This window comes from Leptodactylus fuscus, chromosome 2 (assembly GCF_031893055.1).
Source record: "Leptodactylus fuscus isolate aLepFus1 chromosome 2, aLepFus1.hap2, whole genome shotgun sequence".
Classification (NCBI taxonomy): Eukaryota; Metazoa; Chordata; class Amphibia; order Anura; family Leptodactylidae; genus Leptodactylus; species Leptodactylus fuscus.
The window spans coordinates 90591556-90614800 of NC_134266.1; the positions used below are offsets into that span (position 1 = coordinate 90591556).

The 23245-nt window shown below is 42.8% G+C and overlaps 1 protein-coding gene across 1 annotated transcript; it reads right to left on the reverse strand.

Moving 5' to 3' along the window:
* Window positions 1–2303: 2303 nt before the first annotated feature.
* ELK4 (ETS transcription factor ELK4) lies at window positions 2304–18896 on the reverse strand. Its single transcript, XM_075264096.1, has 5 exons — window positions 18786–18896; window positions 12736–12951; window positions 10888–11727; window positions 6482–6595; window positions 2304–3733 (listed from the first exon to the last, which is right to left on the reverse strand). The coding sequence occupies exons 2-5, from the start codon at window positions 12940–12942 to the stop codon at window positions 3635–3637; spliced, it is 1260 nt and encodes a 419-aa protein (XP_075120197.1). The 5' UTR covers window positions 12943–12951; window positions 18786–18896; the 3' UTR covers window positions 2304–3634.
* Between the last annotated feature and the right edge of the window lie 4349 nt (window positions 18897–23245).

Genomic DNA, 23245 nt, shown 5'->3' on the forward strand with positions numbered 1-23245 from the left:
AAGGGGAAAAAAAAACCAAAGAGTTTGTTTTTATCTTGCTCCTTTATAAGGAAATAAAAACAAGAAAAAATGCCAGCAATACTCTATACAACAACGAAAAATGCTAACAAATAAACGACCCCAAAAACAATAAAATTTTTTAATGCTACAAAAGCCATTCCAAAAAAACTTTAGCGTGCAAGTAGCCTAAGGACCTTAAGAATAATTTTTTTTATTGTGCCAGAGAGCCAGGGAAATAATGTACCTCTCCGGCTCCTTCAGATTAGCCTCAGAAAGTAACAGAAGTGCCGTTTAATTCCAATAAAATTAAAATTCCATCTGAATTATGCAGCCACTAGAGGGAGCTCTGGAGTCCACTACATAGTTAATAATTTAGTTCAAAGGATAAACAGTATGCATTAAACTCAACAGCTTCCCCTAATGGAGGTTGAAAGCAGAAATTTTATTTAAAGGAATTTACCACCTCCCATAAGTGGCAGACAACATGTCATTGTAAATGCATGTCACTTTTGTAGATTTGAAGAAAAATAGCTTAAGGAACAATATGCAAATGAGGCAGTTGGTGCACTGGAGACAGGCCTTCAGCTCCTGGTAGGCCACCCTTGCCACTTGGAACCCTCCCTCTGCTTCTAGGAAAGGCTACAACTTGCAGATACTATTAAAACCTACCAAATAAGTAATAGAAAACAACATTTTATCCCTCTGAAAGTGCTTAAAGCCAAAGGTCAAGAATACACAGAGACAACCAGATAAAGCGCATGGATCAAGTAACTTCAATTTAAAGAGGTTCTACTCTTGATTATTTGGAGATGAGCTCTAACATGGCGACAAGGTACATATACGGAAAAACTGAGGTCAGAACAAAAAAAATATTAACTGGATATTTCATTAGAAGGCAATTGAAACACTCAGACTCTGACGTATCTGCTAAAAAAAAAAAGCTGACACTTTAATTGTGCAATGAAAATGACAACTTACCTTTATGTAAAAGTTAAAGATTTTTTTTTTTAAATAAACGTAAAAAAAAAAATCCACCTTTACATTTAAAAAACACGAAATTAAAAACAAACATGGTTTGTCTCCCAGTGTGCATAGAAATCACAGTCACCGAGCGTTAATGTGCAAACTAACCTGCATCATTAATAGGTGAAAGTGTAACTACTGCTTCACTTGTAGGCCATTGTATAAGGAGATTACTGAACATTTTTGTAATATACCACAATATTACCACAAAATAATTTCTAACATCCTACCAACAGGAGATTTGCCCTCTGTATACACATACAGTATAGCAAATGACAAAGGCAGGGTGGGGTCATTTCAACTTGCTGTACCTCCGTTTCATACACCTACACAAGTGCTCCTGGTGCCGTGTGAAAGCTGCACGTCTGAGCAATCATATGCTAATACTGCAACTAGTTACAACAGAAATGGAGAAGTGACTAGTTAACAGGATTGTGAACGCTGAGCACTGCTGGATGTAAAAAAAACAGACGACACCTGAAGTGGTTCCTAGGTGGTATATAACCAGATATGCAGCGATTTGAAGTGACCTTTGGCATTTGTAGTATATAGACTGGCAATAGAGGGTGAATACGGGAAGGAGAACTTTAGAATTCCTGCTAAAATTAAGTACAAGACGTTAATAACGTACAGTAGAAAAATGTTCAGTAAACTCCTCTCTAGAAAGGAGAAGGGAGATTGTGACCCTTATAACCTCAGTTGTGTAAGGACGGTGTGTGTTTTGAGAGAAGTGACAAGAAAAAAAAAATAAAAAATCTGAAGATTATGGTGTTCACGATATGGGATAAAGGCTTGATAAATACTGTGCTTATTTTTCTTCTTTTAAAAAATAAAATTTAGTTTTATATTATTTTTTGTCTACAGGAATGGGACTTACATTTTTAGTGGCGGGTGCTATATCAGAGCCAGTACCTGTCATCTATGAAGGTTGGCTCCTGCTCTCTCTATACGTCCTGACTGACACTATGATGTACATGGATATAAAATATCGGGAAGGGATTAAGAAAGGAAAATGAGTGAATGTGAAGAGTGTGTCTATTTGTACGCAGTAAAGCCAACTGTCTGTGCGGCTTCTAAGTATGCGTTATCTGCCCATGAAGTAGCGCTCATCTCCAAATGATCCCGCCACCCACTGTCAGATCTTTTCTAAAGACAGGGAAAAAATAAAAAAAGACCATTAGTTTATAATGTCAGTAGTTGCCTGTTGATATTGCTGCACTTCACTGGGCACCAAACAAGGCCTTACTGCTGTGTGTCCATCACAATGGATAAGGATAAAGCTTCTACAATTTTTTAAAACTATTTTTTCTGTCAAAAAAACGTGACATGTGAATACACTAACTCACTCTCATTGTTTTTACAATGTGTGAATAAGTCCTAAGCTGAGGCACCACCAGTTGCAGGTAGTCCTTGGCTCACCAACCTGACCCTTGCCCTGCTAACACCAAACAATAACATTGGAATATGACAGATATTCTTAAGAACACTTCCCTTTAAAAAAATATATTGTGACCATTTGCCTCTTAGTGGCTTCTTAAACATTTGCTAATCTTAAAGGCTTACTTTGCCATCTGTGCTTAAGCAATGTACAAGCTAAAGTATTAAAATATACCATTTCTATTACAACAAATATTGCATAGGTCGAGCCAAATAAAAAAAAAAAGCCCCAAAACCTAAAATTCTGGGACAAGCGCTAAAGACACTTGAAGCAGGCACAGTCGTCTTACAGGGCTGATGAGCTGATCCCTTTACAGATTCTATATAAGGATGTCACTAACACATTGCAATGCTGGTTTTCTAAACAATTTGTAGATTTTTTGTTTCCCTCCCTTTATTTATATCTTTAAAGATTTTCATTGTATATCCCTGGGAGTTTTGAGTTCTCCATGTTAGCGCTGCTTGTAAGACGCATGCTGTATTAGGTGCTATCAGCTAAAGTAAAGGATCCTTATTACTTCCTAAGCCATATCTTTGGACATCTGCTCCTTCCCTTTGGGTTCCAACCAATTTAAGTGCTTTGTGTTTCCTTTCAGCAATCTACAAGTACTTTATAAAAGGAAACTAAAAATGGCGTCTTCCTTTATGCAGATTTTTTTTTTTTTTCTTGGGGTAGAAGGATAATATTATAAAAGACTCCAATACAAACTTTGCTTCAGGTCCTATAAAATGACAAATTACTGTCGATCTTTAACTGCAAAAAGACTTGGATGACTGGACCAGAATTAAGGCATGTGCCTGAGAAGCCATTCCGGTAGATTAGAAAAATAATCCTGGTTCTTCTCACGTAGATAAAATTCTGCTGAAAAAATAGAGTGCTATTACGAATACTGAGAGTCCTTGGCATCAGTTTGTACTCACCACTGACTCAAGTGCAAAGGACAATGGCAGTTTTTCATCTCCTTAAAGGAATTAGGATTAGCAAATTTCATGTTGGTTTACCACAAGGTATTTGTAGGGTTATTTCAACACATACGTATATCAAGGTTGAAAGTAAATCAGTTTGTAGATAGTTCCAAGGAACCTGACTTGTACAACTGAAGATCTCAAGAAGAACTTGACTGTAGGATTTCTTCTTTTCCTTCTTCTTGTGTCCTGGTCTACACTGCGACTGCTAGGATTTCTGCAAATCAGGAGAGAATGGTCCAGGAGTAGATGGACTGTCAAAGCTGGATAATGCAAGCGGCATGTGACTGTTGTAGACTGATGGAAACTAAAATAAGATAAAAACAAAAAACAAACAATAACTTTAAAATGCACTCGAAAACCAGTATGAAGAATAACTACCCCCAGTATATAGTAGAAAAAAAATGCAGAAGCACTTTCCCACTTCTTACCCCAAGTATATAGGATATAGGCGACTTTTCTTGTCATTTTAAAGTGCACCTCCAGTTCTAAACAATTCCGTATAAATGAATAGTTCCGGTCTAAATAAGAAACTTTATAATTTATCTTAAAGAAGTATGCTTTTGTCTCAATGTTTCACATATTAGTCTATGAAGAGGGGTAGGATGAGACTGCTAGAAGAAACCGGAATAATTGCTGCTGTGCACGGTCACTCATTTTTAACTCCCCTGTCTTCCAAGAGACGTAACATTTTTATTTTTCTGGTCACAGAGCAATATGAGAGTTTAATGTTTGTGGGACAAATTATACTTTGTAATTGGTACCATTTATTATTTTATAGGATGTACTGGGAAGCTGGAAAAAAAATTCAGAATGGGGGGTCACAGGTACTGTCACTAATAAGTAAGTGACACGCTGATTAACTCCAGGCTATTTCTCAGTACTGAGATGGCGACACACTATGTAACTGGATGTAGTGATAAATGCACTGAGTTCTGGGGGGTCACAGGGGCTGATACTAGTAAGTAAGTGACACACTGATTAGTTCCTGGCCTCATCAGCAGCAAAATGTCAGTAATGAAAAATAGGCTAGATTTAGACTTTTTTTTTAAATTAAAGTATGTAATGATATTCTGCTGAAATGAGTCAGTGGTTCACTAACACAGAAGTGAAGGGGTAAGTAGCTGGGGATAGGATGCAGCAATAGCAGCACCAAGGTACCCTGCATGTCACCAACCTTACAGTGCTGGGTTTCCAAATAACTATGTCTGAGTTTACATGCATAAACACACCTTATAAACTCAGACTACCAGTGCACAGAATAAGGCAATAACTCAATTAACACCTTCCTGCCCCTCCCCCGCTCCACAGGCTAGTATGTGCAAGATGAATACAGAGACTCTATATAAATAAACAGTGAGTAAAGAGAAGGAAGAAGAGAACTGCTTTTTTTAACCCCTTAACTTCCAATCACATACCTGTATGTCATTGGTCCCATGGTTGTGTATGGAGAGGGCTCAGAAGCTGAGCTCTCCATACATGTCAGATGCCAGCTGTATAATACAGCCAACTCCGGAGACTAACAACTGCGATCAGTGCCGACACCGATAGCAGCTGTTAACATTAAAGAGGACCTTTCATCAGATTTGGGCACAGACAGTTCTATATAGTGCTGGAAAGCCAACAGTGCACTGAATTCAGCACACTATCGGCTTTCCCGATCTGTGCCCGGTGCAAAGCGCTATCGGTCCCGGGACCGTAGCACTTTACAGTCAGAAGGGCGTTCCTGACAGTCTGTCAGGTATGTCCTTCTCCACAACAGCGCCTATCGCGCTGTGCTGTGTGAGTGGGGAGGAACGCCCCCACCCTCTGCTCACAGTATTCATCCATAGACGAGTATTATCAGTTTGTGCCCCAAACCATGAAAGGTCCTCTTTAAAGTGCACAGGATTTTACTATACACTACAATGCGTTAGTACACATATAAAAAATAAACTTTAAAACAGTTGGACTTGCATCTAAGTGATTGCTCACAGGCATCAGATCAAAATTGCCATAGTTTCACTTTGGACAAGAAGATACCCCAGGTGATGGCATAGACCAATGTTTATTCCGTATTGAACAAACCCAAGTCTTAGCAAGGAGCCAAGGAAAAATAGCTAAAATTATACAGTATATTGTATCTAAGCTAATAGTGTACTATAATAATATCTACATTTTATAGTAAAATAACAAAACTCAAAAAGGTTACCATACTACAGAAATGTTTGGCGCCAATTGGTCAGGTCCCCATAGTGAACAACGAATAATTAATTTGCAAAAATAAAAGCTATTCCTGGATTCGTAATTCATGTTTACCCAAATATATTATGCAAATGTATGTGCATCTCAAAATACTCAATAACTTTTGCAGAAAAATATATTTATGAGCCATGGATCACAGAAAGTTGAAATGAGGAGAAAACCACTAAACATATCTGGCAAAGCAGTGTGGCTTCAGCTATAAAATACAATAAAAGTGTGCAAATAAAAATGACAGTGTTTCTGGCTGGCAAGTAAGCAAGAATATACACTGTAAGGTGTTGCTTTGTCACTAATGGATCAACCATTACCTTTGAGACAGTTTATTGTCAGACCATGCACTGAACATCCTTATTCTTTTAAAGATGACATCTCACCACCTCGGCCAAGGCCAGTTCTTAATACGTGGTGCCCTCTCCACCAATTCCAGCATAGTTAGAATTTTTTTCGCTAGTCCCCACCATTCCCGTATAATAAGTGCTGTTATTAGAGGGTGAGATACGGTCACATTTTTTTCCTGCTACTGCCTGACATCGCTCATTTGACAGTATAGAGCCCAAGTAGTGAAATCAGCACCAAAACTAACAGTACTGATTGCTTGTGAATGGTGGGGCCTATAGAAAATAATCCAACTGTGCTGGAATCAGTGGAGCAGTGCCTACTAACAGATGCTAAGCACTGCACTTGGTCATGGTAGCGATTATATGATAGATGTATATACTATTCTAAAATGTTACACATAAAACAAAATGCTAATTGTGTCTTTCATAAGAGGCCACATCAAGGTGGCATTACAGAAATGCTGTTAACTCACCTGAAACAGGGATGTGCCGTGTATCCTGGCTGGACTGAGAGGAGCCACTGGACTCAGAGTACTCCAGAAGTGAATGCTAGACAGCATGGCATTTGGAGTTAGCAATATAGGTGTCTGGAATAGAGCAAAACATACAGCACTTATTTCATTGTACTCTCTGACATCACCCAATTTAACTGCATACACTGAAAGTTATTAGGACTGGAGTTTCATACACTAGTCTGAAAATTAAAAAAATTAAATTGATAGAGCAAATGTGTAAGATTGTGCGAATGTATGTCTGTTACACAGGAGGGATTACATCTGCTTGCTCTGACTGTGCCTGTAGCTGTAATGAAGAGTAAAAAGTTAGGGCGCCACAACTTGGTGCGGAACAGTCTATTTGTTACATTTGATCACGCGTTACGATTTGTTAAGTAACACTTGACTGGTGCAAGTCACAACTTGTTCAGTGTTTTAGAAGTTCAGTATATAATGATTCCTTAGAGGCAAAAGTTACATTACATCTCAGAGCTGCAACACAGAGAAGATTGTTTGCGGCTCTCCCATTTTATGTTACCCCAGCTATCCAGGGTGGGAGATAACTGGGGTAACATAGCATGGGAGAGCAGCAAACAAATCTGGGCCAATTTGGCAGAAGAGAAACAGAATATGCCGCATTATAATAACCAGTAACTCTACTCATATGGTTGTCAGTAAACAAAATCAACCTAAATGCGGTAATCAATGTACCGCTTAGGCCATGTTCACATCTACACCATAGTGCCCATTGTTCTGCTTCATCAGAAAAATGGATTAATAGCAGACACATACAGACCCCAAGGACTAACAGAATCTGTCTGGCGTTTGTTTTTAATTCTAACAGACTAAAAAAAAAAAAAAAAAAGTATCAAACGTGTAAATCCAATGATTTTGTGGACATTGTGATGGAGACTCAGGACAGAGACACTAAAGCAGATGTGAACGTTTTCTTACACTAAGATCCTCCTTTTATGACTAAAGTATGGCAGGCACCTTTCTCCTTCTCTAGACCTGGATACAAAGGTGCTGGATAACACGTACCACTGTGTGCAGCCAGAATTTTCTACTGAATGCGGGTGACAAAAATCAGATCTCCAAAAAGCCATGGTGAGTTGCAATTGTCACCATGCCTTAAAACGCATTTCCTAATACTGTATATTCTCTTACCTTTTGCAGAAAAGTTGGCTAGGATTGCAGGTAATGAAAGCAGCACTGATTCTCCGGTGATACCCACTGGTCTTTATTATACTACATCAGTAACACTGTATGTTCACATGACCATTGTAGCCATCCACTATCCTCAGCTGTATCAAATACATATCAGTGATTTGCTTAAAACATCACATGGATGTATGGGATACCACTGCCGCCGGAAAAAAAAAAAAAAAAAAAAAAAAAAAAAAAAAAAAAAAAACACACCAGCATGGGCCTTCCTTCCATAACAACATTGGGGTATATTTATTATGCCTTATTTGTCAGTTTTCTTGTGTACAAGACATAAAAATGTGTACTTTAAGCAAATCAAGTTTTTTTGTGCAAAAAAATGCAACTTTTTCATTCCGTGGTCCCCCTCTCCACTTTCCTGAAAAGAGGGCCATTGTTCCTGCTAAATTTATCATCAAATCTGGTGTAAATGAAGCAGGAAGTGTGTTCCAGATGCGTGCACCTAGTCACAAAAGAGGAGCACCCACTCTTTATAAATATGCCCCTCTGTTACGCAGGGTTCACGCCCGATCTCAGTTTACAGGTTTCTGTCTTCTGCCAACAGAAGACGGAAACCTGGCAGACAGTGAGAGTCGGTGAGCGTTTTGTACTCTCCACAGCGAAACCGGCTTTTTTTTTTTTTTTTTTTACCGGACACAATGTCCTGCATGTCGACTTTGTGTCCAGTTATAAAAAAAAAAAAAAAAAACGGTTTCGCCGTGGAGAGCACAAAACGCTCACCAGCGCACACGGCCGGACAGTTTCCAAACCCATTCAAATGAATGGGTTTGTAAAATGACTGCAGGTTTCCGTCTCCTGTCCAGTTTGGGCAGGAAGCCTGCATAACGTAGACCCAGGTTGCAGATGTGAACGAGCCCTTACCAAAAGTTTTTTTTTCAATGTGGTACAAAAAGAAACAAATACAAAAATGCTGTTAACGTATTGGTGCCAAAAATGGGTATGCACAGCCCCAGTCCTTCAACCAGGCTGACTCATACTGTGAACTTAGTGACTAAGTAGATCTGCTTCACACCTACAATTATCCACATGTACAAACAACAAGCGATGACAGCGTGGGAATCGTCGTTTCTACAAAACTAACAAATTAATGAAAATCTGAGTGAACAACAATCAGAAGTCAAATGGTTAACACAGCTAGGTATTTGGCGCCCCACTATGTGTTCTGCTTATCCATTTCAAGACAAGACTAAACATGTGAGAAGAGCACAATATCTGGGAATGTGGATTTGCAGGGGAGGATCAGAAGTTTTATACCCAGCTGTCTTTTTTTTTTTTTTTTTTCCTGGCACAGGGATGGTATTAGTTTCTGGGAAGCACCTTGTGTCTTTTCCAACTAATAATATATATGCAATCCAAGAAACGGACTTAAATAATGTGAACTGGAGCCCAGTAAGTGAGATGGGTTTTTGTAAGTAAGAAAGGTCGGGCTCTTTAGTTCTAGTTGCAGCAGAGCAGGAGAGGCACCCAGTGGCTGAACTACTGTGGACTTTTATAGACGCGTGTATTTATCGAAATATGTCGGTGTGCGATATACATTATTTTTTGGTCTAATGAGTCACTGATGCAATAGACCATATGGGCCCATATAAAAATATGACAAAGATTTTGACACAGGTTAAATCTGGTCTAAGTGTATACTTATATAACTTAAGTTTCACTAATCGACAAAGGTTCTGCAGTAAATAGTAAGATAAATGGTGACAACATCTCCGCTCCAAATTAAAAATCTAGGGCACAAGATAAACAACTTAGGGAGCGTTCACACTACCGTCGGTGTCCGACATGTAGTGTCCGCTCCTAGTGTCCGCTCAAAATCTGTCACGGACACTAGGAGCGGACACTAGATGTGTCCGTGACACCTGTCATTCACTTTAATGGCCATCTGGTGCGTTCTTTTGCACTCCGTGCCCGTCCTTCCCTGTCCGCAAGAGAAGATGTCCGACTTCTCAAGCGGACAGAGGAACCCTGCATGCAGGGTTTTTCTGTCCGCTTGAGAAGTCGGACATCTTCTCTTGCGGACAGGAAAGGACGGGCACGGAGTGCAAAAGAACGCACCCGATGCCCATTAAAGTGAATGACAGGTGTCACGGACACATCTAGTGTCCGCTCCTAATGTCCGTGACAGATTTTGAGCGGACACTAGGAGCGGACACTACATGTCGGACACCGACGGTAGTGTGAACGCCCCCTTACTTGTGAGCAGATCTAATTTCAAGAGAAACCACCTTGCTGGCCCACACAATCATGTAGGAGGTACAGAAGAGGACTAGTTATTTCGGAGCACTGAGCAAATAGGTTTTTCTATCTATAGCCCTGGAAAATGATGCAACAGTTCCTTCATTTTTGTTATAAACAAGGAAAAACTATAAACTAGAAGGAGAGTTTCAGTAAAGTACTGAACTTAAAGGGATTCTACCATCAAATTAAAAAAATTTTCTCGTTGACACGTAGGAATAGTCTTAAGAAAGGCTATTCTTCTCCTACCTTTAGAGGTCTTCTCCGCGCCGCCGTTCGGTAGAGATCCTGGTTTTTGTCGGTATGCAAATAAGTTCTCTCGCAGCACTGGGGGCAGGCCCCAGCACCCAAATAGCACTGGGAGCGTCCCCAATGCTGCGAGAGAACTCTCCAGCGACAACTCCATCTTCTTCAGGAACGGACTCTTCACGAGTCTTCTTCCGGCGGTGGCGGTCAAACTTCTAGGCCTCAGGCAGAGCCAACTGCACATGCCCGCAGCCACAAAAAAAAATGGCTGCTTACACAGTAAATAAGCAGCTATTTTCTTGTGGCCTGTGGGCATGTGCAGTCAGCTCTGCCCTAGGCCCGAAGCCTAGAAATTTGACCGCCCGCTCAGGAAGAAGACGCGTGAAGAGGCCTGAAGAGGAGGGAGGCGTTGCTGGAGAGTTCTCTCGCAGCATTGGGCCCACCCCTAGTGCTGCAAGAGAACTCAGTGACATACCGACGAAAACTGGGATTTATACCAAATGGCGTCACAGAGAAGACATCCAAAGGTAGGAGAAGAATAGCCTTTCTTAAAGGTTATTCCTACGTGTCAACGAGAAAAATTTGATTTTAATGGTATAATCCCTTTAAAAGAGGTCTGTCGGTCCCTTTCAAAATAATTTTCCAGTGGAAAACCCCCTTAAAACAACCATTGGCATTACCTGAGAGAAAAATGCTGGTGTGAGAGATGCTGTGGGCAATGAAGGGCTGAGGATACCAAGAGTTCCAGAATCACTACTTGTGATGACCAGTGTAGGAGTCAACTCAAGTTCTTTGGGCTTTTTAGACTTGGTGCTTTTATTGTCCAGTACATAGGGTTCTGGCTCAAGCTTGGCTTCGGGCTCTGTGTCAGCTTTGGATTCCGACTGTGGTTCCTCAATCTCCATTGCCATGTCAGGAGGAAAATCAAGAGTTTGTGGGGATCCCAAATTTGTTTCATCAGCTATATCCTGATTAGTTAATTCAGGAGATAAAGCTGGAGAATGTTCTGGAATGGGTGAGATGGAATTGTTTGGGTGGGTGAGAGAAGTACCAATTGATACACCTGGTGGAGGCTCTGCTGGTTTCTCATGTGGTTCTGGAGGCTGTGGTGGAGCTGAAGATACAATAGGTCCAGGCTCAAGGTTTTTAGCTGGTGTCGTCACAAACCTTATAACTGATGGGGAAACATCAGGGGTGATTTTCTTATCACCTGTATTTTCCACATTTGCCGTTTTGAAGAGCTTTACCCCAGCTGAATTTAAGGAATTTAGGGTGAATGATGTGTATAGACCAGAGTGAATATAATCATTGCGTCCTGAGGATTTGGCAGGAGGACACATTAGTCGCTCCTTGCTACAGTTCTCCTTGTCACGCATGATGCAAGTGCTGACAGGATTGGCAGAGTTCCCATCTATATCGCCTTCTGCTTTGCTCAGTGTTGCTGGATCCATGGTCAGGATATCAGGGTACGAGACAAACTTGTAAACAAACTTCTGTCCATTTACTTTTTTGATGATGTTCTGGAGAAAAGGAAGAGAGTAATGTGGATGTTTTAGTGACTTGACGATACATACTAAAGCATTTGACACAGGCAGACCTTGAACTCAATGTGAGGACACGTGACACAAACATTTCAGCCATCCCATTCATTTATAAAATAAATGACAACTCCAATGCTTTTCCCATTTATCATTATACATATCACAGACCAAATCTACACAAACAGAAATATGCAGGAACATGCAAGTAGGAGGTTAAGAGTCACAGCTTTTATTATATTTTCACACTTAAGATTATCTTACATATTAGCCCAACGTAGTGGATTTGGACTAACTTGCAGTTTGCAGGGCAGAATTCACTGCGATCACCAAACCCTGGACTTGTGAACATTGAGAGTATCTACAGAAACTATGGCAAAAATTCAGATAATCCTCAGATTTATGCTACAGATTTTCAGGCTGCCATGCTATGGATTAGCACTAGAACCTGCAGCAGTTACCACAATGTGGATTCTAAATGGAATGCAACACATAATAAGTGCTGAAACCTATGTGAAAATTCTGCTATATACATACACATATACCCCAAGTTGGATGTCATTGTAATAAACCTAGTGAGAAAGTTGTAAAAATACAGGTTACATCATGTTACTTACTCCTGGTTCTTGCATTTTGCGTGGCCTATAAAGACACTAAGTTTATTTTCATATCTGTGCAAAGTCTCCATTGGGGTTACAAAGTTTAAATTGGAGGACAAAACGTCCATTAAGTCCCACTTTTTCATCTGACAATGTCAGGGACAAAGCAGCAGACCCCATTATAGTCAGTGGAGTCCTAAGGGATCAGTTGTTGTCGGTCATTAAATCTGATTATTATTTAACCCGTTCTTCTGTTCCTACAATGGACCAGAAGAACGGATTAAACGATGCATATGTAAACGCACATAAATAATGTGAACCTAGTCCCAAGTACTTTTACACGTAGTCATATTACATTGGTCCAACTATGATCAGCTGACAGATGTTTTACCTTCACATAGTAATAGCGGAGGGCTCTGCTTAGCTTGTCATAGTTCATGCTTGGTTTGTTTTTGCGCTCCCCCCATAACCTGGCCACTTCTTCAGCCTTTAGGAGCTTAAACTCCCCATCATCTGACGTCCAGCAAATCAAGTCATTGTTTCCAGGTTCCTGTAAGAGCTGGAGCAGGAACTGCCACAAAGTAATGGCGCTGTCCATAGCAAATCCCTGGAAAGAAAAGACAACCATGTTTATTCCCAGATGCCGTGTTCTATCACAATAGGAGCACTATTACAATATATTATTCGCACAGAGACAATTTATACATAAAGCACGGCTAGACAAGCCCGTGAAAGCCGGCTGTTGACATAACTTGTACTGCGTTAATAAAATCCTTTTTTTTTTTTTTTTATTTGGGGGGGGGGGGTCATTTGCTGATAGCATGCAGGCAGTCTGGGGTTAAATTTCAGACAGAAAAAAAGCTTATCTACAAGCTGACAGAAAGCAAAATAACGTCTGAGCTTCCTGATATTCAGAGTTTCCACAGTATTGCTGCTCTTACAATGATAATCTAGAAACCAGAAACAAGGCAGGAAGTGCACTACCAAGACGTTCACAAAAGAAAAAACCTATATATTCTGTATTGTGTATAACACATCTGAGCTGCGGTATTATAGCCGACACAGTCAGCTCACAATAGGAAGGGGCTGATTTACTCATGTGTGAAAAACAAATAGGGCTAGATTCACAAAGAGCACTTTACACCAATTTTCGCTCAAAAAGGTTGGGGGACAGATTTTTACATTTCTAACCAATTATTGATACGTCTACATACAAAAGGGAAATTTACTAATCCATCTACACCAGTTTATGGCATGAATGGGTATAAACGTGGAACCTCTTTATATAAAAGTGGACGGAGTAGGGAGGGAGACCAAAGAAGGTCACATATGCCACAGCCAGAGAGAATTCCTCTACATTGTGGGGGGAGGGGCGTTATCCTGAATATTGTCCTTTATTTCTTTCATTCTGCACATTTCATTATCATTTACAATACATGTGCACAATTTATCTTTCTTTTTTGCCTACCTTCATGACTTTTACACAAGGCTCGCAACTTTCTTTCTGACAGAGAAAGCGGACGTTGTTCATCTAAAGTAACATTTTACGATGGTTTTTGTAGTTTTCTGGTACTTTTTACCTAATGATCTATTTTTATGATACGTTGACAAAGAATGACAGGGGACCGATACCCAGAACCAATGCTGATAAGACATTTGTAGCAGCAGTGGTGGCCCCCAAGCCCGACTTCCGCTTCATAGGCCATGTGACATCACATTCATGACAGTCCCTAAAATGCTCAAATCTTCAACCGTTGGAATATAGATCACATTTTACTGGACAAACCTCTGTGTGTACCAATAACATTTTTACACAAATGTAAAAAATCTAAATCCAATCTTACAGACTTTCTAATCATTTTGTAAATTTAAAAAAAAAAAAATTGAAAATGGTCATTTGTTGAATTTGATGCAAAAATCTTCTAGACCAATTGTTGCAAGTGATTTTTATTTGCTTCTTTATGGCAAAATAACATAATACCACTGATGCTGGGTTCACACTAGCGCCCGGAGTCCGTTCTGAGCTTTCCGTCTTCTGCATGCAGAAGATAGAAAGCTGTTAGACAGGGTCCGGCCATGAGCGCCGTTGAGCGTTTCATGCTCTCCGCCACAAAACAGTTTTTTTTAAAACCGGACACAGAGTACTGTGTGTCCGGTTTAAAAAAAAAACAAAACGGTTTAGCGGCGGAGAGCATAAAACGCTCACCGGCGCTCACGGCCAGACATCTTTCAAACCCATTCAAATGAAGGTTTCCGTCTCCTGCTCAGTTTTGTGCAGAAAACGGAAACCTGTATGAAGGAAGACCAGCCGCAGATGTGAACGAGCCCTTACATCACGGTATGTTGCTGCAATGCAGGACTTTTTGCTATACTGAGCATAGGTTCCACATTCTTTATATTTGTGAAATCACAACAGTCACATATTCAGGATTAAAACCTTTTAATTTAAAAAGCAAATGTAAAAAATAAACAAGCATGCCATACCTTTAGTACAAAGTACAACTCGTCATGCAAAGAACAAGCCCTCACATAACTATGTTGAAATAAAATAAACGTCCAAACTACCCTTTAGTTTCTGACCATTAGCCAGGAACGTCCTTCTGCCTCGCGGCGCCAATCGCGCTGTGCTGTGGAGCGGGGAGGAACTCCCCCCTCCCTCTCCTGATAATGCTCGTCTATGGACGAGCTGTGTGAGCAGAGGGAGGGGGCGTTCCTCCCCGCTCCACAGCACAGCGCGATAGGCCCCGCGAGGCAGAAGGACGTTCCTGGCTAATGGTCAGAAACGCCCTTCTGACCATAGAAGAGCTACGGTACCGGGCCGTAAGCTCTTCACACCGGGCACAGATCGGGAAAGCCGACAGTGCGCTGAATTCAGCGCACTGTCAGCTTTCCAGCAGTATATAACACTGCATGTGCCTGGATATGGTGAAAGAATCCCTTTAAAGAGAACCTATCATTAGAATCCCTTTTTTCAGTACTACCGTGTTGGAATAGCCTTAAGGCTGCTTTCACACAGTTTTTGGTCAGGAAACTGACTCAAATGCCTCTTCCAAAAAAACGCTTCACCATAGAAGTGTATAGTGAGGCTTTTTTGGAGGAGGAATTTGAGTCAGTTTCCTGACCAAATTCATGACCAAAAAAAACTCAGTGTGAACGCAGCCTTAGAAAGGCTATTCTTCCCCTACCTTTAGAATTCTTCTCCGTGCTGACGTTCTGGTGATATTCCCAGTTTTCTTTGTATACAAATGAGTCTCCAGACAGCACAAGGGGTGGTCCCCCTGCGCTCAAACAGCACAGACAGCATCCCCTGTGCTGTCTGAAGGCTCTCCAGCGACGTCGTTCTTCTTCTACAGCCGCATGCATCCTCCTGCATCTTCTTTTGGCGAAACTGCGCACACTCGTGTAGCAGCCACAGAAAAATGGCCGACAAAACGTGTCTGCTCTGTCCAATGCGCATGTCTTGTTGGCCATTTTTTTGTGGCTGCTACAGGAGCGAACTGCGCATGCATTGGATGCCAGTACAGAGCTACTGAGCATGCTCAGTATGCTCTGTACTCCATAGAACTACATGAGTGCAGTACGCTTATGTAGCAGCCACAGAAAAATGGCCAACAAGACATGTAAATCGGGCAGAACCAACTGCACATGTCTTGTCGGCCATTTTACTGTGGCTGCTACACAAGTGAACCCAGTCTCGGCGGAAGAAGACACAAGGGGACACGCATGGCTGTAGAAGAGGAACGATGTCGCTGGAGAGTCTTCAGACGGTACAGGGGACGCTCTCTGTGCTGTTTGAGCGCAAGGGTACCACCCCTTGTGCTGTCTGGAGACTCAATTGCATATGTAGAAAACCGGGAATATCACAGGAACTACGGTGTGGAGAAGAATTCTAAAGGTAGGGGAAGAACAGCTTTTCGTAAGGCTATTCCGACGTGGTGGTACTGAAAAAAAAAAGGAATTCTCATGATAGAATCCCTTTAATTTCAGCAGTGCCACCTTTCCACTGTCAGAAGGGCGGACCTGTAATAAATTAACTCCACTGTGTTTACATAACTCCAGACACTGCACCTGGACAAGGCTAGAGAAATAAAACTTTTAATAAGTTTTTTGTCGTTGTTTCTTTGTTTTTTTACCTAATGCCTGAAATGGATTAAGCAGGAAGACGTAAAAAGTAATTATAATAACAAGGATAGTAGTTTTCTATTTGAAAGCCCAAAGTAATTCACAGACAATCACTTATTAGACATTGAGTAAAGAAAACACTGAATTTTCAAAGGTAACAAGAGGTATATTTACAATATCCCATATTATTGTGTCTTGTGCCATGTTTCCTAAGATGGTGCACACCAATTGACGAATACAGCGCACCTTCTAAACCAAGTATGTGAAAAACAGATAGAAACCTTTGAAACTCAGGTCATAAACTTGCATTTTGTTCAAATTTCACTTCTGACCATGTCCAAAGATATTTGCTCCTTGTCAGTGAATGGGAATATTCATGTTTATATCCGCAAACTGAAGATGCCATACAGACCTAATGCGTCTCACAGCTGAGCGTTAGGGTATATTCACATGATGGAATCTGGTGCTGACTTTGAGATGATTTCGGGTTTGAGAGGAGGAAAATGACCTGCAGATTCTGCCTTCCTACTGTTAATGGGAGGCAGTGATCAGTATCAGAATAATCACAATACCTCATAGGGTGGCTTCTATACTTTCTAAAGATGCATTTCTTATTCCGCATTGCAGCTCCATTTTATTGAAATTCAATGTTTTATTCTTATGTAAATAATCTGAAAAGGGGCCTCTCTGTTCTAGACAACCGAACCTAATGGCACACAAAGTGTGACAAAGTGGACAAAGGGCAGCAGCTAGCGGTAGTTATCTAGAGCAGAGAGTGACGCAGAAGAAGAAACTCCCCTTAAGCACTTTTCAGCTAATTTGCCTAAGAATAAAACATTAAAGAGGACCTTTCATGTCCTCTGGCACACATGGTTTAATATACCGCTAAAAAGCAGACAGTGTGCATTCAGTGCACTGTCAGCTTTCCCGTTATGTGCCCGGGGCTGGAGATATCGGTGCAGTTAACAATAGCTCTTCACTATCAGAAGGGTGTTCCTGACAGTCTATCTGGGAACACCCCTCCTGACAGTTAGAGGGACCGTTCCTTACCACCCTGCCATGAGCGGTGAGCTGCAGTGCAGAGTGAGGGCCGGTTCACATCTGCGCCTGGTCTCCGCTTTGTGGGTTTCCAACAGGAGACAGAAACCCGGCAGTCAGTGTCCGGCCGTGAGCGTCTTCTGGTCTCCGCCGCAAAACCATTTTGTTTTTTGTTTTTTTTTAACTGGACACAAAGTCCTGCATGTCTGACTTTGTGTCTGGTTAAAAAAAACAACAAAAAAAAACCAAAAACGGTTTCGTCGCAAAGGCCAGAAGACGCTCACGGGCAGACACTTACCAAACCCCATTCGAATGAATGGGTTTGAAAACTGACTGCTGGTTTCCATCTCCTGTCCAGTTTCTCAGGCAGAAGATGGAAACCTGAAAGCGGAGACCAGACGCAGGTGTGAACCCGCCCTTAGTGTATAAGCAGTCCTATAGGTGTTGTCATTAGCCTGACACTGATTCTCCTGCTGACAGACTTCTTATAAATACCACCCACCCATCCCTGAACTGGGTCAGGGCTGCCGAGCAGTCATTTTTTGGGTGTCAGGACATGAAATGTTGGATCAGCAGCAGTGGGGAATTGGTAAGGCATGCTTTTTTTTAACCCATCCTCTCACTTAAAAAAAACTTTTTTGAATAGACTAAGCTTTCTTATACAACATGGACACTCTTGGCATGTGTTGTGCCCGCAGGACTCCATGAACCTGTCCAGCATATCCATAAGGCACTGCTTCCAGCACATATACTGTAGTGGTCCGCGGCTCCCTGCAGACTACACACATACAGAACCGTCTAGTCAGGCTGACATAACACTATGAGGACAGTAGTGACATAAGCTCTAGTCTGCATGTGGACACTTTCATTCACTGACAACACGCAGGGATCTTACTAGACATAACAAAGTCTAGTAGTACTTTTGGTCACTTCCCATAATAGTCTATAGCCTTGTCCGCTGTGGTACAAGTGGTCCTGATGCTGAGAGGGGAGGGGGCTGTTTGTTTACAGCTGTCCATATGGACGACCACCAGGCTGATAGTTACACTGCCATACGTCATAATACCAGCTCTCTGACAGCCAGCGCAACAGGTGACCCGGCCGACAGGCGGCAGCACTGACTGCCCCGATAGTTCCCCCTCACAGCCGCCACTGTACACACCTACGGGACACATGTACCGCCCGCAGCAGCTGTGTACACATTACGTGACAGTAGCCGCAGAGCCCCGGCCACTACCGCCTCCTGCCCGCACTCCTCTCCCGCCCTTATACCAGTCATACCCGCTGTTCGGTCACCACAGTCCGGCGCGCCCCATCTCCCCCTCCTCCTGTCACTTTCGGGCTTTTAGCTTTGGCCCACCACCATAGATCGGGCCGCCATCCGCCGTTACGTCACTTCCGGGGCAGAGACAAACATCAAGGTGGGGAGGGGGCCGGCCAAAGGAAGGACCGGGGCTCATAGGCGGAGGCAGAAGGCTGTGGGGAGGGGAAAGGGTCGGAGGTGCACGGACTGGGCTACATGCGAGCTGTGGTACAAGGAACTGCACCGAATATGGCGTCACAACTGCAATCCTATAATCTTTCTCTTCACTTCTGGGTTTAGCTGTGTGCTCAGGGTTGGGGCTAGTTAGGGTTGGGATTTGGTGTGTGCTCAGGGTCGGGGTTAGTTCTGCGGTTGGAGTTAGTTAGGGCTGGGGTTAGCTGTGTACTCAGGGTCGGGGTTAGTTGTGTGATCAGGGTTGGGGATAGCTGTGTGATCAGGGTTCGGGTTAGTTGTGTGCTCAGGGTCGGGGTTAGTTGTGTGCTCAGGGTTGGGGATAGCTGTGTACTCAGGGTTGGGGATAGCTGTGTGATCAGGGTTGGGGATAGCTGTGTGATCAGGGTTGGGGATAGCTGTGTGATCAGGGTTCGGGTTAGTTGTGTGCTCAGGGTCGGGGTTAGTTGTGTGCTCAGGGTTGGGGATAGCTGTGTACTCAGGGTTGGGGATAGCTGTGTACTCAGGGTTGGGGATAGCTGTGTGATCAGGGTTGGGGATAGCTGTGTGATCAGGGTTCGGGTTAGTTGTGTGCTCAGGGTTGGGGATAGCTGTGTGATCAGGGTTGGGGATAGCTGTGTGATCAGGGTTCGGGTTAGTTGTGTGCTCAGGGTCGGGGATAGCTGTGTGCTCAGGGTCGGGGATAGCTGTGTGATCAGGGTTCGGGTTAGTTGTGTGCTCAGGGTCGGGGTTAGTTGTGTGCTCAGGGTTGGGGATAGCTGTGTGATCAGGGTTGGGGATAGCTGTGTGATCAGGGTTCGGGTTAGTTGTGTGCTCAGGGTCGGGGATAGCTGTGTGATCAGGGTTGGGGATAGCTGTGTGATCAGGGTTCGGGTTAGTTGTGTGCTCAGGGTTGGGGTTAGTTAGGGCTGGAGTTAGTTGTATGATTAGGATTGGGGATAGCTCAGGTTTGGGGGATAGCTGTGTGATCAGGGTTCGGGTTAGTTGTACACGGTTAGTTGTGTACTCAGGTTTGGGGTTAGTTGTGTGCTCAGGGTTGGGGATAGCTGTGTGGTTGGGGTTAGTGGGCAGATGATTTGCTAAACACAGTGTATCATGCCAAAATCTGGTATTTGCAGCCTCAAATATCCAGCATGGTTGATCCGTTATCTGTAGACTAAGGCTAGGTTCACATGCTGGAAAATGAAGAGAATTTTCTCTTCATTTTCCATCACCGTATTCAACTGTGGTATTGCCAGGACAGTGCCAATCCTGAGTATCGGCATTCCATCGCGGCTTTCCTTCTCATCAGGCCCGGATGGATGGGCCTAACCTGCAGGGACTTCCAAGCTGCGGAATCTGCATCCTGCTGTGATCTTTGCCTCCCATTGGCACTATTATGTGTGTTGGCCATTATATTACATGTGGGACACTATAGGGGCTAGTGTATTACACATGGAGGAATTGCAGGGCCATTATATGAGTGGTACTGAAGGGGACATTCTACTGACTGTGATGGCTATTATACAATACATGTAGGGGCACGGAGGGATGGTCTCCCATCCATGACTGACCAATGGAGTCTTTTTTTTTGCAATTTTTTTTTAAGGGGCTGAGACATAAGATTACGCTTCTCACAGACCATAACAATCTCACCTTTTTAGAATCAGCTAAGAGACTCCATTCCAAACAGGCATAATATTTTAACAGGTTTGATTTTGTGATAACCTACAGACCTGGATCTAAAAATGTTAAGGCCTTGTCTCAAAGTTTTTGTTTCTCTCAATCTCCTAATCCAGAGATTAGGTAAAATATCTGTATCACCCCAATTTAGACTGAGATTGTTGAATGAATTACATGACTCAGTTTTGTGTCGTCATCCAGGGATCTGTAGTACAAAAAGACTAGTTTCTGATCATTACTGGCGGCCAACTGTATCTCATGATGGCATAGTTTATGTCCAATTCCATGGACGCATCTGTTAATGGGATTCATTACTGATCTGCCATCTTCTCAGACGAAGTCTGTCATGAGGGTATTTGTAGGTCGTTTCAGTAAAATGTGTCATTTTATTTCATTAATAAGTGTAAGTCTAGGCTGTGATTTGCCATGGTAGTGAATAACTACATCATTCACTACACATTATTACGGCTTGTACTAGAGGGCTAAGGAATAATAAAATTAGTCATAATGGGGTTACTAAGGTTACAGTAGATGCGTCCATGGTATTTGACATAAACTATGCCATCATGAGATACAGTTGGCCGCCAGTAATGATCAGAAACTAGTCTTTCTGTACTACAGATACAGCGTTCGATCGACTAGGTATTCGATCGAATATCAGGCTGTTCGAGATATTCGATTCCAATTGAATAATACCCGGCAAACGCAGTAAAAATTCGTATTCCCTCCCACCTTCCCTGGCAGGGGAACTGTGCAGGGGAGGTGGGACAGGAACTACGATGACGTAGGCATTGAAAAAAAAATAGGAAAAAGCCATTGGCTGCCGAAATCAGGTGACCTTGGTTTCATAAGATTAGTGGCCGCCATGTTCGTCTCATTTGCGGCTCGGAGAGATAGGGACAGAGATCTGCTGAGGGCTAGAGAGGTATTAGCTTCTGCTAGGCAGGAAAACATTCTGAAACATCAGCTCTTTTCAGAGCTACACTGCAGGAACAGTGTACACATACACTGAACCTGCCAATGATGCATCAGGGTAGCAGCAAGGGACAGGGGTGAGGGCATGGACGAGGAAATCCAGCTGGGCATACAGTCCTGGTACTGGAGAGGGGCTGCCAGCAGTGCCCCTCGTCAGTAGCACAAGTGGATGTGGAAATCCAGCTGGGTATCCAGTCCACAGTCCAGCTACTAGAGAGGGGCTGCCAGCAGTGCCCCTCATCAGTAGCACAAGGGGATGTGGAAATCCAGCTGGGCATCCAGTCCACAGTACCTTGTCTCCAATTATATACTTGAGAGGGGCAGGCAGCAGTGCCACAACATCAAGCAGGGTGTAGTGCTGCCAGCATACAATCTACTCGTCCTCCTCCAACACCACCTTCACCGTAATTTAATACTTAAAAAACACCATTAATGTTCTAGGGCTCCCCCCCAAGGGCCTAAAAAGTAATGTTTTAGGGCTCCCCCCCCCAAGGGCCTGAAATCTAATTTTTTAGGGGTCACCCAATAGAACTCTGCTGCTACAAGGCTCAATTCACCCAAAGGGCCTAAAGCTCTGCTGCTACCAGGCTCAATTTAAGGGCCTAAAACTCTGCTGCTACAAGGCTTAACTCAATTTAAGGGCATAAAACTCTGCTGCTACAAGGCTCAACTCAATTTAAGGGCCTAAAACTCTGCTGGTGCAAGGCTCAACTCACCCCAAGGGCCAAAAACACTGCTGATGCAAGGCTCAACTCACTTCAAGAGCCAAAAACACTGCTGGTGCAAGGCTCTACTCACTCCAAGGGCCAAAAACTAAGCTGGTTAAAGGCTCAACTCACCCAAAGGGCCTAACATTCTGCTGGTGCAATGTTCAACTCAATTAAAGGTGCAATGTTTAGATGGCTTCTTTCAAAACCGAGGGTGATTCATTTTGGTAAGATCTGATGGCTGTTTCCAGCCCTGATTATCCTGGTTGATCTTGTTCAGTAATGAGGCCAGCTCAGCATGAGGATCTTGTACGTTAGGTTGTCCATGCCCACTAATATGCATGAAAACTCCATCACAGTAAATCTCCTTATTTTTCAACAATTCAATCTCTGAATGAACTGCTCTGAAAGATGGCCTAGGCACTGCTGCAATGGCAATCACTGGCTTTTCCTGTTCTGGTTCCAAAGATTCTTGTGTCTTGAAGAGACAATCTTAGGGAGCCTTCACACGATGTAACGCTGCGCTCATTCTGATTGTAAAAACATGTAAAAAGCAGCTCCCATTGACTTGAATGGGAGTCGGCATACGTGCGCTCCCCATTGAAATCAATGGGAGGCTTTTTTCCCTATGCTTTCGATGTATTACGCACATAATACATTGAAAGCATAGGAAAAAAAGCCTCCCATTGATCTCAATGGGAGCACACGTATGACGGCTCCCATTCAAGTCAATGGGAGCTGCTTTTTACGCTCTCATTCTGAACGTGTTTTTACGATCAGAATGAGCGCAGCGTTACATCGTGTGAAGGCTCCCTAAGGGTGCATTCACACTACGTAACGCCAGCGTGTATCACAGCCGTACACGCCGGCGCTACAGCAGGGCTGCTGAACACTTCCCATTC

What these genes read in the sequence shown, in the direction of transcription:
- ELK4 (XM_075264096.1), bottom strand. Translation starts at nt 12,942, where the DNA reads ATGGACAGCGCCATTACTTTGTGGCAGTTCCTGCTCCAGCTCTTACAG. An exon ending in TCCGCTATTACTATGTGAAG is followed by an intron (nt 11,728 to 12,735) that starts GTAAAACATCTG and finishes CCTTTTCTCCAG; the next exon opens with AACATCATCAAAAAAGTAAA. An exon ending in CACCAGCATTTTTCTCTCAG is followed by an intron (nt 6,596 to 10,887) that starts GTAATGCCAATG and finishes GCTCTATTCCAG; the next exon opens with ACACCTATATTGCTAACTCC.